Source organism: Dermacentor albipictus, chromosome 1 (assembly GCF_038994185.2).
Source record: "Dermacentor albipictus isolate Rhodes 1998 colony chromosome 1, USDA_Dalb.pri_finalv2, whole genome shotgun sequence".
NCBI lineage: Eukaryota > Metazoa > Arthropoda > Arachnida > Ixodida > Ixodidae > Dermacentor > Dermacentor albipictus.
In genome coordinates, this window is record NC_091821.1 from 50,996,827 (window position 1) to 51,012,910 (window position 16,084).

Consider the following 16,084-nt stretch of genomic DNA (forward strand, 5'->3'; position numbering starts at 1 on the left):
ACCTTGACCGCCATTGCGAAAGTACCAAGATGGCGGCTAAGTGTTTTTTTTTTTTTTGAAATCGATCAGGTTTACCTTTGGCGAATATTTTTCTTTAATTGTTCCCGAATGACGCTCTACTGAAGAGTTTATTGTACGAAGCGGCTATTCAACGAATCCATGCTTCGTGCACCCACGCTCAACAGCACGTTGCCACTGATGGCAGAACGACACAGGATGCTCACGTCGAGTCGAAAATATGAAATGCGCTGAAAGAAAAAAAAACGGCTTATACCAACGACAACCATGGGAACAGACCCTGGAATCGCAAGGACCCATCGTCTCGGACGGTTCAGTTCAGGAAAAACTCGGCCAATAATTGTTAATTTTAGTTCATTCAAAGACGAAAGAAGGGGCTGTTCTGTCAAATAAGAGAAAGTTAAAAGGGAGTTCTACTGGCATTTCAGAGGACTTCTCTTAACCCATACAAAAAAAGGAAGATACTGTGGGATTATGCTAAAACTCACAAGGTCACCAATGGTAAAGCGCATTTGAAATACGATGTACTTTATTTGGATAGCGCCAAATACATCTATGACGAATCTTGAGGCCAGGTGGTTCAAGCTACTTGACAGACAAACCCGGAACGCTCTGTTTTGTCATTTCTGGTTCTAAATTGCAGAAGTGTTAAGAACAAAGTAGTAGAGCTGCGCGGTCTAATCGACATGATGAAACCGTCGGTTGCAATTGGAAGTCTATTATGGCTGGACGGTGATGTCATGGATATATAGCGAAGTTTTTCCCACAACTACGTCAGCTATCGAAATGATCACGACAGTCATGGTGGAGGTGTCTTTATTCTTGTAGATCTTTTGGTTAACTCTCGTAAGATCGGAATTGATGTAGGGATAAGTGAGGCTGTGTGGCCTCAAATTAGAGCTCGAAATGGTAAATCGCTATCCGCATGCTGATCTTACAAGCCACCTGGAAGCTGGCTTCATGTTTTGGGCGACTAAACTGGCATGATTGAAACTGTTCATACTGATAGTTTAGCTATTGGAAGAGATTTTAACATTCCTGAAATAAGCTGGTGCTCAAAGAGTGTTTCATATCGAACCACTACTGCATTAGGCTTCGAAATGCTAACTCTCTGCAATGCGTTCAGCTTATCCCAGTTAGGGATGCAGCCAACGCTTGGCAATAACGTGTTGGATTTATTAATGGGCTAATCCACTATCGGCAGTTCAGTCTACCCTTGCATTTTCTGGTATCAGTGATAACAGTTATGTTTTGGCGGAAATAAACTTTCAGTATGTTAAACTTGAAGATTGTGGCTATCGGGACATTTACATTCATCAAAACGCACGTATCCCCGAGATAACGTGTGTATTATAATCCTATATTGATGTGTACAAAACTTCGTCTGAATCACTCAGCGTAGATGAACTGTGGAGCACACTGAAAGATAAACTTCTTGATCTGCGTGAACGATATGTGCCGTCATGGGTGACGACGAAACGTCCCAGCAAAAGCAAGCCATGGTTTACAAAAGAGGTGCGCAGAGTCATTGAAAAGCGACAACAGCTATACGTACGTATACGTCCCGGGCCATGCTAGTATAGAAGGCAACGAAATAGCGGACTCATTGGCAAAATCGGCCCATAAAGAGGCAGAATTTCAACTCATCTCTTTATCACCAATGGACACAAAGCGGATATTGAGAGTACTAAAGAAAGACTTGTGTATGTCAACATGATTTAATGAAAACACTAAGGAATCAATTCTTTACGAAGTGGACCCTCAACTCAAATACAAGCTGGATGTACAACTTTCTAAAAGTACCGAGACACTAATTTATCGACTATGCCTTGGGACAGCATACACCAAACATTTCCTATATCGCATCAAACGGGCTCCTTCCCCGGCTTGCTCCTGTGGCCACGACGATGAGGATGTTCGCCATCCACTCCTCGAATGCCCCATATACGAGATGCAAAGACGGCTGCTAGAACAAGACCTACACTCCATTGATCCTCACCGGCCGTTCTCACTCGCAATATTGCTGGGCTTATGGCCACTGGAAATAGCACAGCGAAAAGTATTGAACGCACTTGAACATTTTTATGAAGAAACAGGCATCCTTAACAAGTACTAGGTATTGAAGTGAATAATCACACGATGTTACTATAACGTTCTTCTATTATATGTAATTATTAGTGCTTGTATATTACGTGTTATACATTTTTTTCCTTACGTGAATTGTTTTAACACTGTGTAATTCCTCCTCTGTTTATATGCCCATCGAAGTCTACATCACGGCTGTTTGTGTGTGTTTGTGACTTTGTTTACGAACTCATTGTGGTGCAACTTGCATTTGACCTTTATACTCTTATGTTCATGGGCGTATAGGGCTGCTCTGTGGATTCCTCAGCGTATGAAGTGATTTCTTTTCATTTTCCTACATATTTCTATATTGTTGTTTCCGCTATGAGAAAAGGTGCAGCCGTCACCATTATAAGGTGACTACGTCTCTTTCTTTTATTTTCATTTCAATAAAAAAAACAAGAGATATGAATGCTTCGGTTAAAAAAAAAGCAAATTGCCTACTTCCAGTCCTTCGACTTGAGCATCCATGATAGCCCTAAATAATTTTGGCAGCATGTTAAAAGAAATAGAAAGGATGAGTTCTCCTTCCCACCACTCGATCATGACGGAATTATCGTTGACGATAATCTGGAGAAAGCCAAGTGCTTTAACGCGTTTTTCAGCTCGATGTTTTCTGCTGCTGAAAGCAACAACATTAGCCCTGCCTACTGTTGCCCTGACTTTATCAGTGCCGAACTCATGGCGGACGTTGCATTTGAACAGCGAGGAATTGTGTCGCTCTTAGAACGCTTAAATAAACACAGTACCACTGGACAGGACGGTATACCCATGATCCTGCTCTCTTCTTGTGTTTTTTTTTCTTTGTCAATGTACCCGCAGATTCTTTTAACCAAGTTACTACAGGGCTGATCTTTACCTGATGAATGGAAACTTGCAAACGTTTTGCTTATACATAAATCGGGACCTATAAATATTGTCTAAAATTTTTTACCCGTATCTTTGACCAGCGTGACGTGCAAAGTTTTAGAGCACGTGTTTTATACTAACAATATGAGCCATCTTAGTGCATACTCATAACATTGGGATTTATGGTTCTCGCAGCGGTTCCTCTTGTGTCACCCAGCATACCAAATTCCGTCATGACTTACCAAGCGTACTGGATACAGGACAACCTGTTGACTGCATATTCATGGACTTTCTAAAAGCTGTTGAAGTTGTGTCACATTCGTTATTAATAGAAAAATTATCTTTGTACAAGATAAATGAGAACGTTAGGAGATGGATGATGGATTATTTGAGCCTGAGGAGTCAGAGCGTTGTTATCAGGGGGAAGCAGTCTCAAGAAATTGATGTTACCTCAGGGGTGCCTCAGGGATCTGTTCTGGGTGCTATACTGTTCATAATTTACATGAATGGGATTTTTTACAGGTATTTCTTCATGCATGCGACTGTTCGCGGATGATTGTGTATTGCATAGCATTATCAACGATTGAGGTGACTGCGAAGCATTACGACAGGACTTGTGTACAGTAGTCCAACGGTGTGAGCATTGGGAAATGCATAATAATTTAGAAAAGTCTGTACATATGTGTTTCATTAAAAAAGGCTCCTCATGATTTCACATATAACAGTAACAGTACCAAACTGCTGTCAGCATTGGAATTTAAATATATTAGTGTATCTTTAACCAGTGCAGTGTTGTGGCACCGCCATGTCGATTTCCTTACTGCCAGAACATGGCGTGTTTTGGGCTTCCTGCGTCGTAACGCCAGACATTTTCCTGTAAAGACCAAAGAACTGTTGTATATATCAAATGTTCGAAGCATACTTGAGTATGCTTGCACAATCTGGGACCAGAAATCTGTATTTGACATTTAAAAGTTAGAAAGAGTTCAAAATTTGGCCATTCGTTCTTGTTTAATAACCATGACAGGTATTTCAGCCTATCGAATGTGAAAAACACTTAGCGATGGGACACACTTCAATACGTATAGAAGTTCTCCGGTTAAAATTGTTCCATAATATGTTACGTAGGAAGACACCGACGAAAAGCTATTTACAAGTATATTTACAAGGCAACACGCCGCAGTTGACCAAGAGGCAACAGCCCGCGCTAGCTTCCAATCGTCGTCTTCATCTTCTTCCTGCTCGGCTCTTCGTCATTGGGAATACTACCCCGTAGCACTACCCCCGGCGGCAAAAGCGCCGTCCCGGAGCGACTAAAGGCTGGACTCTGAAGCAGTGTAGTAGCTCTTGAGCCTACTGACGTGCACGACATCACTAGACGCCAGAGTAGATGACGATGTTGAGCTCACAGGAGCAATTTCATAAGTCACAGGCGTCACCTGGCGCAGCACGCGGTAGGGCCCTGTGTATCGCGAAAGGAGCTTTTCGGAAAGTCCAACGTGACCACAGGGCGACCACAGGAGCACGAGTGCACCAGGCGAAAACTGTACGTCACGGTGGCGGGCGTTGTACCGACGCTGCTGCGTGGTTTGCGAGTCCGTCAGTCGAGCACGGGCAAGCTGGCGTGCATGATCGGCGAGGGCGATGGCGTCGCGCGCATACTCGGTTGTTGAGGTCGCAGCAGGAGGAAGTACCGTGTCAAGGGGCAAGGTCGGTTCGCGACCGTAGAGTAGATAAAATGGAGAAAATCCGGCGGTGTCGTGCCGGGAAGAATTGTAAGCAAAGGTGACGTAAGGAAGGGCAACGTCCCAGTCGTGGTGGTCCTTCGAAACGTACTTGGACAGCATGTCGGTAAGAGTACGGTTTAAGCGCTCTGTCAGGCCATTGGTTTCAGGATGGTATGAGGTAGTCAGCTTGTGTTGAATAGAGCAGGAACGCACAATGTCGGCGATAACTTTCGAGAGGAAGTTACGACCACGGTCAGTAAGCACTGTCGCGGGGCGCCATGCACTAAGATAATGTCACGCAAGAGAAAGTCCGCGACGTCAGTGGCGCAACTGGTAGGTAGAGCCCGCGTGATAGCGTATCGGGTGGCGTAATCAGTTGCGACGGCTACCCATTTGTTCTCAGAGGATGACGTGGGAAAGGGACCGAGGAGGTCTAATCCAACACGAAAAAACGGTTCCACAGGGACGGGGATCGGCTGGAGATGACCGGAGGGTAGCACCTGAGGCGTTTTCCGACGCTGGCAGGGATCACAGGCAGCAACATAGCGTCGGACGGAGCGAGCAAGACCAGGCCAATAGAAGCGGCGGCGGACGCGGTCGTACGTGCGGGTTACGCCAAGATGGCCTGCAGTGGGTGCGTCATGCATCTGAAAGAGCACAGTCTGTCGTAGATGTTTTGGTACGACAAGAAGAAGATCAGGGCCATCAGGGAGGAAGCTCCTTCGGTACAGAATGCCGCCCTGGAGGACATATCGGCGAACGGATGCGTCGGTAGGTGTAGAGCGCAGACGCTCGATGAGTACTCGCAGCGATAGGTCTCGGTACTGCTCATCGGCGATGTTAGCGAAGGCAGACACAGAGAAAATGCCGTCGGTGGTACTACTGTCGGCGTCGTCAGGCTCGTCTACCGGGTAGCGAGACAGGCAGTCAGCGTCCTTGTGTAGTCGGCCAGATTTGTAGGTGACAGAGAACGAATATTCTTGGAGGCGTAAGGCCCAGCGACCAAGTCTTCCTGAAGGGTCTTTCAATGAGCATAACCAACAAAGCGCGTGATGGTCTGTGATAACGGAAAAGGGGCGGCCATATAAGTATGGGCGCAGTCTTCTCCCATATATTTCAATCAAAAACTGGAATTGACCGAACTCAATATATATTTATCCCTGATTATGTGTCTGTACAAAGAGACCATTCGCTCAAGGTTAAGGAATACAGGTAACGGACTGACCTTTTTAAAATGTCTTTGTCTTCTTTCCCAAAAACAATTTCCGACTGGAACAAATTGTCTGAGCAGCTAGTATCCATAACATCCAATGATTCATTTTCTTCCTTGCTGTGACATTTTTATGTATAACAATTTTGTGTTTTTGCTATCTCAATGTTATTTCTTTTTCTCGCCACCAGCATGCGGTGGTATTTTGTGTACGTTGTCGTTTTCACCACCCCCCTCCCCCACTGTAATGCCAGGCAATGGCGTTTTGACTATTATGATAAATAAACACAAGTTCGTCGTCCTCAATGCAGCGTCATATACGAACGCACACGTAAGATTAATATCAGAGAAGGGGTCCACATACATTGAAATGGGTTCCGTGGTTGTCAGTTAAAAGAAAATAAAGAATAAATGTGCATTCGATTTGCGCAGTGACGCAACCAATTTCTTTATGCTTTACACAATGTTTCAATTATATGGAGGTTTTCTCTAACACCGAAAGATATGTAGCGCCATGATTATGCGCGGTCACAATTAAAACCTGTTATTTCCGACCTCGCCTGTTTTGCAGTGCTATTTTCGCCCCTTGCTGTCTCCTTTTCAACGTCATAAATAGGTTGACCATCTGCAGCTTATTTCTGATGAATGGAAATATTATATGGCGGGGATTGTTACGACCCAAGGTGTCTGTGAAGGAAGCGGTATTAGAGGGCTAAATTTGACCTCGCTCGACTCTTCTACGTGCCTCTCAATCTACGAACACGAGACCCTGTGAGTAAAAACAAAAGGCCGCAGCCGCTGAGCCATCGTGGCGAGTGTACCGGGAAAAACGAAAACCTGAAGCCCTTTACAATGGACCAACCAATGGTCGCGCATTCATTAATGAGAGTACAAACAGCTGCTCGTCCTACACGTTAGCAGTTAAAACAAAGTAGGAAGCATGATCGCAGCAAGCCACTATATTGATGATTTGCAATATTTAGCAGAATACTTACCTGACGAATATGAGAGTCAGTGGAAGTGCCACAAAAAGGAAAAGCTGCATGTCGGCACTCACGTACCACAGATGTTGCAGGCACTGTAGCAAAAGGGACAGATACAGTCGTGAGAAAGAGATTCCTTCAAAACAATTCAAGTATAGCGTACATCTCTTAATTTCACAGTTTCTGTGGCGTGGCAGCCCGTGCCCCGTAAGCATTTCTTATGTGTGTTGCAGTCTTCTCCCATACGTAGAAGAAGAGAAAAGTACTGCTTAGAAATTAAATATTAATGAACAATAAATTATTATCGAGTTACAGCTGTGTTTAAGAGCATGCTATTACACCATTGTCACAGACGTCTTTGTTACTGTTGTATTGTGCGGCAAGCGTGTTTGTAATTTCCTATTAGAAATACTCGAAAGACAACGGCCGTGTTCACGCAAAGACGAGTCGCTGCAGACAGGCAAAAGCCAGTACAACTAAACAAAATGTAAGAGGAGAACGGATCTAACGAGAACACACTCTGGTGTCTGAAAGTGAATGCTGCACCGCGGTAGGTGATCACTGCATCCGGCTGGTCACGAACAAGGACCTGCACTGCACCTGTAGCATCGATGATATAGCACGTTACGATATATTTAGCGCTGATCTTACCAATATCGTCACAGCTACATTCTAAACAGATTTGCGGGGTCTTTGAGCTCTCTGATAAGGAAACGTATTGCATTGCGCTCACAAGTGCTACCGAAAAGCATGCTTCACTGAAAGCAGCTAAAATTGCAGGCCGCGCGTCGCCTGATCTACTCAGTTAATCAAAGCACACCGCCAAAGGTCTAAACGTAACTGATAATGAGCGTTAGGTTAATCTCAAAAGTTGTTAGTCGACGCGTCAAGTGAGGCGCCGTGCACGCACCATGTCATTCATCGAGTTGAAGTTGTTAAAGTGCAGGAACACGGTCCACCATTTTGAAATGCAGCCCTGCACTTCACTCGCCACGAAATCTTGATCCGCTGGACCATCGACTAGTAGTGGAAGCAAAAATGTGCCCAAGATGACTCCAATGATTGGTATTGTCAACCTGGCAATAGTAGACAAGTCAATTAGGAGACTTAGATGGGCTAGTTGGTTGCTGGCTTGGTGGAACGTGCTTATAACGGCGCGTTTGAAGACGTCCTCTGTGCATTGTTTCTTTGTCCCATCCTCAAACGAACCGTTATAACCCCGTTCCACCAAGTAGACAAGTCACAAGTCACGTAAGCGGTTTCCCGGTGAATAATTCAAGGGGTGTGATACTGTCGACGGACATGGAGATGAATGTTGTCGCGATAAATATAGGTGCCCGATCACTTAATCCCGAAGTTTCAGAGCTCTTCTGGCTTTATGTCACCAAAAAATTCTGACAGAGCCCATTTCACGATGAATGTCGACGTTAATGTGATTAGCATTGAAGCAATATGATAACACATCGCATTGTCACCACCGAAACGCGACATGTATGAGGAGTGTACTGCAGCCGGGCTCCTCTCTCGCGATTCCCTCAGGACACGCTGCGCCATCTATCGGCGCCACCGCGAAACCCGCACGTGGCCTGCGAGATTCGTGGTGGGCTGGTGTTTGCGAAAGCAGATAATCTTTTTCCCTCGCCTAGTGCGCGTGTTCGTGGCGCAGCGCTTAAGCGTGGGACACATGTGATTGAGGAACCCGCGTGACGAGGGTTCGATTGCGCCTGGCACTAAATCGATTTTAAAGTCTTTTTTTTTAGGAGCTGCGTGAAAGACGTTAGACACGGCTGTTTTTTATCCTGAGCAGCTGAAAATGCGCATGAGCTGCCAAACTATTAACGCACTCGCGATTAAACAAAAAAAATCATTTTGAAATAGCTAGCCAATTCACTCACATTTCACAAAGTGGTCATTTAATGTATGAAGAACATGGTGCGATAACGACAGTGCCAAGGTGCCTTTGAGTTAAGATGATCAATTTATGATTATAACAAGCGCCTCGAGGCTCTTAGGCCAGCCAAGGGCCGAACATATCACTTAATGTTACCATATCGAGAGATCCCTCCACCAATAGGTCAGCCGGTTACTAAATCAATCAATTAGTATTCATGCAGTAACGATCTCCTTTTATGACTGGGCAACAGTTCGCGTTTTTTTTTTTATGACGCTCAATCCGCAATTACACAATGCGTACCTGATATAACGCTTGCAGCAACCAATGAGGAAAACGATGAACAGGTTCTGCTTGTACAAACCTTGCCGAAAGCCAAGTAGTGAAAACGTTAACACGAAGCCACTGAAAAGCAAAACAAAATGTATAAGAAACTGATAAAAAAATCCCTACGAGTGGTTTCTTCATGAAACATAGTCAATTATTACGAGTAGCATGCTGCCTTCGAATGTTATTTCGTTTGCCTAAGTTTCTCGTTTGTGGTAAGAAACAACCGGCGTCTACTTCAACGTGTTACTTGAACACGCAACAAATGTAGTTTATTAGAGACGTAGTATTTGAAGTAAATACAGGCACCGCCAGTTCAGGCTTAAGTAATCTCCTCCTAACGACCTTCTAGGGGCCAGGGCAACGGAGGTGCCTGCTCGCTATCTGTCTTTCAGAGAAGCCATAACGTTTACCTACAGCCACGGTTGAGCCAAAAATAAGACGTGATCAAAACTGCAGGGGTCTATTATATGATCGATGGAGTAACTCTCGCGCTTGACGTTGCGGCAAATACCGTCCTGATCACAACATGCGACCTTTATATTTACAAGTTGACGTCTTGTCGTAGAGGCGCAAAATAATTTCAATAATAATGGCACTCAGTAACAAAAACATTCGGTAATTTCCATATCATGCCACGTCATTTGTAAAGTACTATCAGCTTGTTGCCGCACGCTGCAGTGATCGCGTTGCTTTTCGGCTATCCGTACATCCGATAAAGGTATTGCACAAAAATGGCCAAGTACTGAGGAACCGAGGAGAGATTAATGTTTGTCCGGCGTTTCTGGTTATATCTCCCTTCCAGCTGCTGTCACACTTTCCAAAATTGCCTGTGTATGATGCCATGCACTTCTCACCTTAGATATAGGAACGTGGAAACGCTGAGGAACCCGTTCGGGATTATCTGCGAGAGAACCTTCTTGCTGATGTTTTCTATATTGAACAAGTTCCCTGCGTATGAAACCATGAGAGAGAAAAAACATTAAGAAGCGATAAAAAGAAGGAGAAAATGAAGGAGAAAGGGGGGTGGGGAGGGCTGAGATTCTCGATTTTTTGTAAGTCACAACCATATGAAAAGTAGAGGTAATGAAGTCTAGGAAAGCATAGAGGCAATTCTTTGTCCTTTTATTTGAAATGCAGAAATGACAAGGTAAGGAAAAATGAAAGCGCACGACGAAAAAGCAGCTTGCCGCCGGTGGGAGCTGAAACCACCCCATCCGCAATACGCGTTCGATGCCGCTGGACTACGGCGGCGGTTGTTCGCACGTCCGCATTCCTGGGCATTTATGCACAAGAACTGACCCTTGGAATGTTAAACAGCGCCACTCGAGGCCCTAGCTCAAGATGCAGCACATCCTTTTGGCCGCCGGCGTCACTTAGTAAGTGAACACCTTGTTTATGCGCCTTACATCGCTGCTATAATTGAATCAGCTATTCCAACTGTGCTTATACTTCAAGATGCATGCAACAGTGAGAACAATGGAAATATCAACTTTGACAATGGTACTTGCGTTCGTTAGGGCAACGACTGATTCCTGTTTTCTGTGAAAACTAAGCCCAACGGACTGACGACTGTTTAAAGTAATTTTTAGAGCGCAGCTCTTAGGCGCCAGTTCCTGCGTTTGGCGTCCCGCGGCGACGTCCCTCGGCGTCGTTTCTCGGTGTATAACCGAGTGAACGAGCTCAGCGAAGGACGAAAGAGCGAGCGCGGAGCGCAGTGGGGAATGAAAGACGGCGATAACAAAGAAATCTCGAGGAGGAAAGCGGAGGAGGAGAGTGCAGCGGAACCATGAGGCGGAAAGCTGAAGAGGAGGGTATGGCGAAAGCGTGAGAAGAAACGCCTCGTGCCACGCGAGACGGGCTCTGCGGCAACGATGGCTACGAGATGGCGACAGATTTGAGCGCCGTCGTCTCTTCACCGATGGTATTCGGCGAGCGCGTCCACCGATACCATATATGAAAACAAAGCGCTGCAAGAGCGGTGGTCTGTCTATAGCCTGTTTCACGTGATGCGATTTTCGTCGCACCGGAAGTGCGATTTCCGTCCTTTGCAACGAATATTGCAGTCGAAGTGCCGAACCCCCGATTTTCGGCTGCGACCAACCGGTTGGTCGCGCAGTCGCACCGTCGCAGCGATCGCTGCGATTTTCCGCAGAAATTGTGCGGAGAGCTATTTCGCCGGTTTGTTTTGGAAAATGGCGTCTTGCTGAACAAGTGCAATGCGCGGATACGTGGGCTGCCGAATTACGGTACGCACGCGAAGGTAGAGTAAAAAACTTGTACCGCAGATTCCATTCTCCAATTTCTATGCGTTCGTTGACACGCCACGCAGCAAATGAAGTGTACGTTCACGTTTGCTTCATACACCTTTCATCATCATCATCACCACCATCATCATCATCAGCCTGTTTTATGTCCACTGCAGGACGAAGGCCTCTCCCTGCGGTCTTCAATTACCCCTGTCCTGCGCCAACCGATTCCAACTAGCGCCCACGAATCTCCTAAATTCATCGCTCAACCTAGCCTTCGGTCGTCCTCGATTGCGTTTCCCTTCTCTTGGTATCCATTCTGTAACCCTAATGGTCCAACGGTTATCTAACAAGCGCATTACATGACCTGTACGCCTTTGCTAATTGTCAATACTACAAGGTATTCGATCCCCACGAGACGACATGGCCTTTCGGGGTCATCACAATATTCTTTTGTTGAGTAGCATACAAAAATCGCGCATGCGGAGCAGCTTAAATGATTTCAACCTCGGCAAGGGCAAATGACAAAACAGCAAAGTACCCGAAGTTTCAACGTTGTGCTGAAAGCGGTACTGTTCAGTTGCATTTTCTTTTCGGTTTTCAAGCGGGAATTCCGCCATGCATCTTGAAAGGTTATCTTACCTCACTAATTTATTAAATTTGACATGGCAAATGTGCACGCTATCGTAATAAATTTTCTACGATACTATTAGATGCATGGCTTCAACAAACAGCGTCGTCAATTTGTTTTCTAATATTTAATGCACGTTAAGTCGCATCTCTTCTCTGGAGATTTTTTTTTCCTGCGCAGAAACCAATAAACCTGGAATATGTTGCGGACTTTGTATCCTTGCTGCACCTGTATTAAGATTTGCTTTGAACGGTAATTAACTCTACAGTTAGTAGATTATTGGCTTGCAGTGACAACACACCCTCCAGCGCCGTCATGTAAAACTCGTGCAGCAGTGCGAAAAGCAAGCAAACAGCCTGTTCTTGTGTAGACGAAACGGAAGAAGACGACATGTTACAAAAAAGTAACTCAAAGTGGTGCAGTGAAGTCAGCCTGTTGCATACCTTCCTGTGAATATTTTAAGTATAAATGGTTCTTGTATGTCCACAGCTAATCAAGTGTGCAGAAATATCCATGCTTTACATGTTTCTATAACAGTTTCTAATAAGTGTGTCATCACATTTATTAGTGTGTAAACCCATATAACGATAGCCTGGGTGATTACTACCTTTATAAGTAATGAAGTACCACGCTACTTGCAAGAACCTATCACCCTGGGATTTTAAAAGAAATTTCTGCATTTCAACTATACACAATGTGCAGTTTATTCAATGAAGGACCACAAACTGCTTTTTTGCAATGAAACACTTATTGCAAGTTTTACGTACACACAGACAAGAAAAAAAGTCTGTAGACAACGAAATTGTTCAATTTATTCGCCTGCCACTGTGACTATAGCATTCAGCTGCTAACACAAGGTGAGGGGTTGAATTGCCAGCCGTGGCAGTCGCATTTCAATGGGAGTCATGGGTGAAAAAGAGCTCTTGCGCTTTGATTTAGCTCATCATCATTTATTGAACCCTTTGCGAGATTATTGCATAAGGGAGGCATGCATATGCAAAATCTAATAAGCAGTACTAACACGAATCAAAAGCAAAGGGCACAATTGTAAAATAAGCATCTTTCCAAGTGCTTCGTACGTTAGAATGTTTAAACATTCATTGCATCAATATCTATTGTTCAGCGGCACTGCACAAATAAGCATGGTGAGGCACAGTAAGTACTCTATGAAGTAGCTGGTTCAACAGGTGTATAAATGTCAGAAGACATGAATATTCATACTACATCATGCACACAGCACAAAGAAAACCATTTTGAAGAGTTGTGCTTTCTGGCAGATATGAATGGGCCATAAGCAGCAGTAACTTTATTAGAGGGCATTGTGTAACACTACTCATGAAAAAATGACGAGTGTGAAGGGGCTTTTAATACAATACCTCATGCTACTCTAACAGAAGGAATGATGAGCGAAAAAAGTGGTGATAGATTACGCAAATTAACTCGTAACTTTTTGAAAGACAGAAAATTCCAGGTGAAAGTTCGAGGTACATTTCGCCCACCCCCCACACCAACAACACGGGAATACTACAAGAAGTACTACAGCCTATGGTGTACTACAGTCCATGGGAAAGCTATCTTATACCGAAATCAATAATGATGCAACCAGCTCTCGACAACATGGCAGGCTTTCTTAGCCAATCTGGCCTCTCGTGTTCTCATAAGTCAACTCCAGCATGTCGTAGCAATGTTGATCTAATACCGGTTAAATAAATGACCAGCTCAAGAAGCCTGGATGATTGCTATTGATTACAGTGAAGGAACTATAACATCTATTCACATTAATAATATAAAAATAATAAATTTTATTTCCACAAGACTGGCTAACCGGGAGCGGCGTGCGAAGCTGAGCAGAAAGGTGAGAAACTCTACGGCAAGTGCGCCTGCTGTGAGCATTATGATTTCCCGCATTATGCACAGCACGTATTCATACGATCCCTTCAAGTGGCAATCTTCCTGTGAACCCTTCTTCTTACTTGAAAATACATTCAAGGAATACAGGGTGATAGCTGCAGGATAAATTGCCAACAGTTGCTAGCTGTATACAACGAGCCACAGTGAATCCAAGTTTAAAAAAGAGAAACGAGGGTGTGGGGAAAGAAAGGAGAGAAAAGAAGGTCAACGCGAGAGTCTCGTCGGCCGAGTCCGACGCAGGGTCAAGGCGTTATTTCAACCGGCCATAGCGAACACCACAAATATCGTTCCTATATCAGAACGACTGGCAACGTCGTCGTGCGCCAGGCCGACCCGCAAGCAGCTTCTTTATAATCAGAGGCACTCACCGGAGAACTCGAGTTGCACCATTATGTAGGCGTGTCCGTATATGACCCACAGAATGAGCAGCACCTTGAAGCCGCCGAGGAAGAGAAGAGGCCGGTTCTTGTCCGTGTTCTCGGTGCGCAGCAGGTAGCGTGTGTTGCTTATAGCAGAGAAGTACAGCAGCGTTCCAAGCATCGTGCCGTCTGAGGGTGGGATTGGATCAAGAAAGAGCGTTGTACAAAACGCTGACTTCTTTTGATGCTCTAATTCGCGGATTTGCCACGACGCATGTGTAGCAAACAACTTTAAAAAAAAAGATGTCATATAAACGCATGCAGCCCTGTGTGATGCAGGGGAGTTATAAACGTAAAGCTATTCCGATCTTTTCTATTCAATTTCTGCAATCAATCCTCCATGATTTGTCAACATACTTTCGGGCCGCCCCCACTGCGCCTTGCCTGTCACACGACGGCAAGAACAGTCACAGTCCCCTTAGCATACCCCAAAGAGGATGAAGGCGAAAGCCCACGCGCTCGCGAGACGCTCATTGCATTACTTTGCATTTTCATTCTAACGCGTTCTTACTTCCTGTCTCTTGTTTCCTCCTACCAAAGGTCGATTGCCTTAATTAAATGTAGCCTAATTAGTTCTCCCTTGATTAACTTCACCTTAATTAACACCAAAGGCCGTGGGTTCAACTCCCATCAGAGGTCGAGGGTTCGTCTGTAATTTTGGTGTCATTGAATTTTGGTGCCATAAAGCCGGCTGGTCAATATTTTCTTAACGCCGGATGGTCAAATTTTCGTCCCGTGGGCCGTCTAAGGCTTTCGCCTTGAATCCTCGAAAACTCCGCATATGATATGGCGTGTACACACTGATCATAAAACCGAAATGAAAGAACACTTATTATTTCCACTTCTACGCCTTTTTCACCACCAGCCCTCCGCTATTGTTGAAAAGTTTTCGAGCTACGCCCACTTCGCCAGTCTGCCGCGCGACGTCACAAAACCGCAAAAACTCAGAGCGCCAAAGTGACGTGAACGCATTCAAGACCCATTAATATGCCAAACAATTTTTTTTTTTCTTTTTTTCCGAAAAGCCAAAGACTGCGCCGTTCCGAAATGAATATACGATCGCTGGCACAGCCGACTCGGAGATGCCGGATACAATGGTCTATTTGCGCATAATTAAAGTTTTTTCGTGGCAGCATAACGTTGTCAAGCCCTTTTGCCACGTACAAGACAACGCTGTTCCAACTTTTCTTTGCTGAGGATTCGTTTGAGCTCCATTTTTACTCTTCCGTTGCACGCCGCCACAATTTTCCACCAGACGCCGAAAGCTAAGTCAGAAGTGGTCCTATCGCCAACCCCGGCACTACCCTCCTCATCCAGTTTTCTACTTTCAGTGCGCTAGCCTGGTACAACGAACTCCTCTCGACTTCTGCGTGATCCTTGCCTCTATTCAGCCAATTAGGTAAGAAAAACCTGTCGAGTACGTCAATGCTATTCGCTCTGAAAGCAAACAAATGTGACCTTCTATTAGTGAATTGTTTATTCGTTACAAAAACGGCATAAACAGGTAGTATATTATACAAGGGAGGGTCCCAAAATCTAACATTGCACCGGGATGTTCTACAGGAAATACAAATAATTAATACATGGGAAGCAATATAACAGGTGTTACTGAATATAAATGAACAAAACCAATACAGACAGTAATCAGAATTCTGAAACATAGATAGTAATCTAGTAGATAAAAGCACAAGTAACAAAAGTTCCCATATAACAGAACACTTACCACACATAATGAATGCATTATA

General features: G+C 44.7%; 1 protein-coding gene across 1 annotated transcript in view; it reads right to left on the reverse strand.

Moving 5' to 3' along the window:
- LOC135911991 (nose resistant to fluoxetine protein 6-like) overlaps positions 1-16,084 on the reverse strand; it is a 46,989-nt gene that overhangs the window by 7,954 nt on the left and 22,951 nt on the right. The window contains exons 6-10 of the mRNA XM_065444370.2: positions 14,289-14,468; positions 9,987-10,080; positions 9,106-9,207; positions 7,822-7,987; positions 6,924-7,006 (exon numbers count right to left, since the gene is read on the reverse strand). Coding sequence (XP_065300442.1) covers positions 6,924-7,006; positions 7,822-7,987; positions 9,106-9,207; positions 9,987-10,080; positions 14,289-14,468 — 625 coding nt within the window. The remainder of the gene's footprint in view (positions 1-6,923; positions 7,007-7,821; positions 7,988-9,105; positions 9,208-9,986; positions 10,081-14,288; positions 14,469-16,084) is intronic.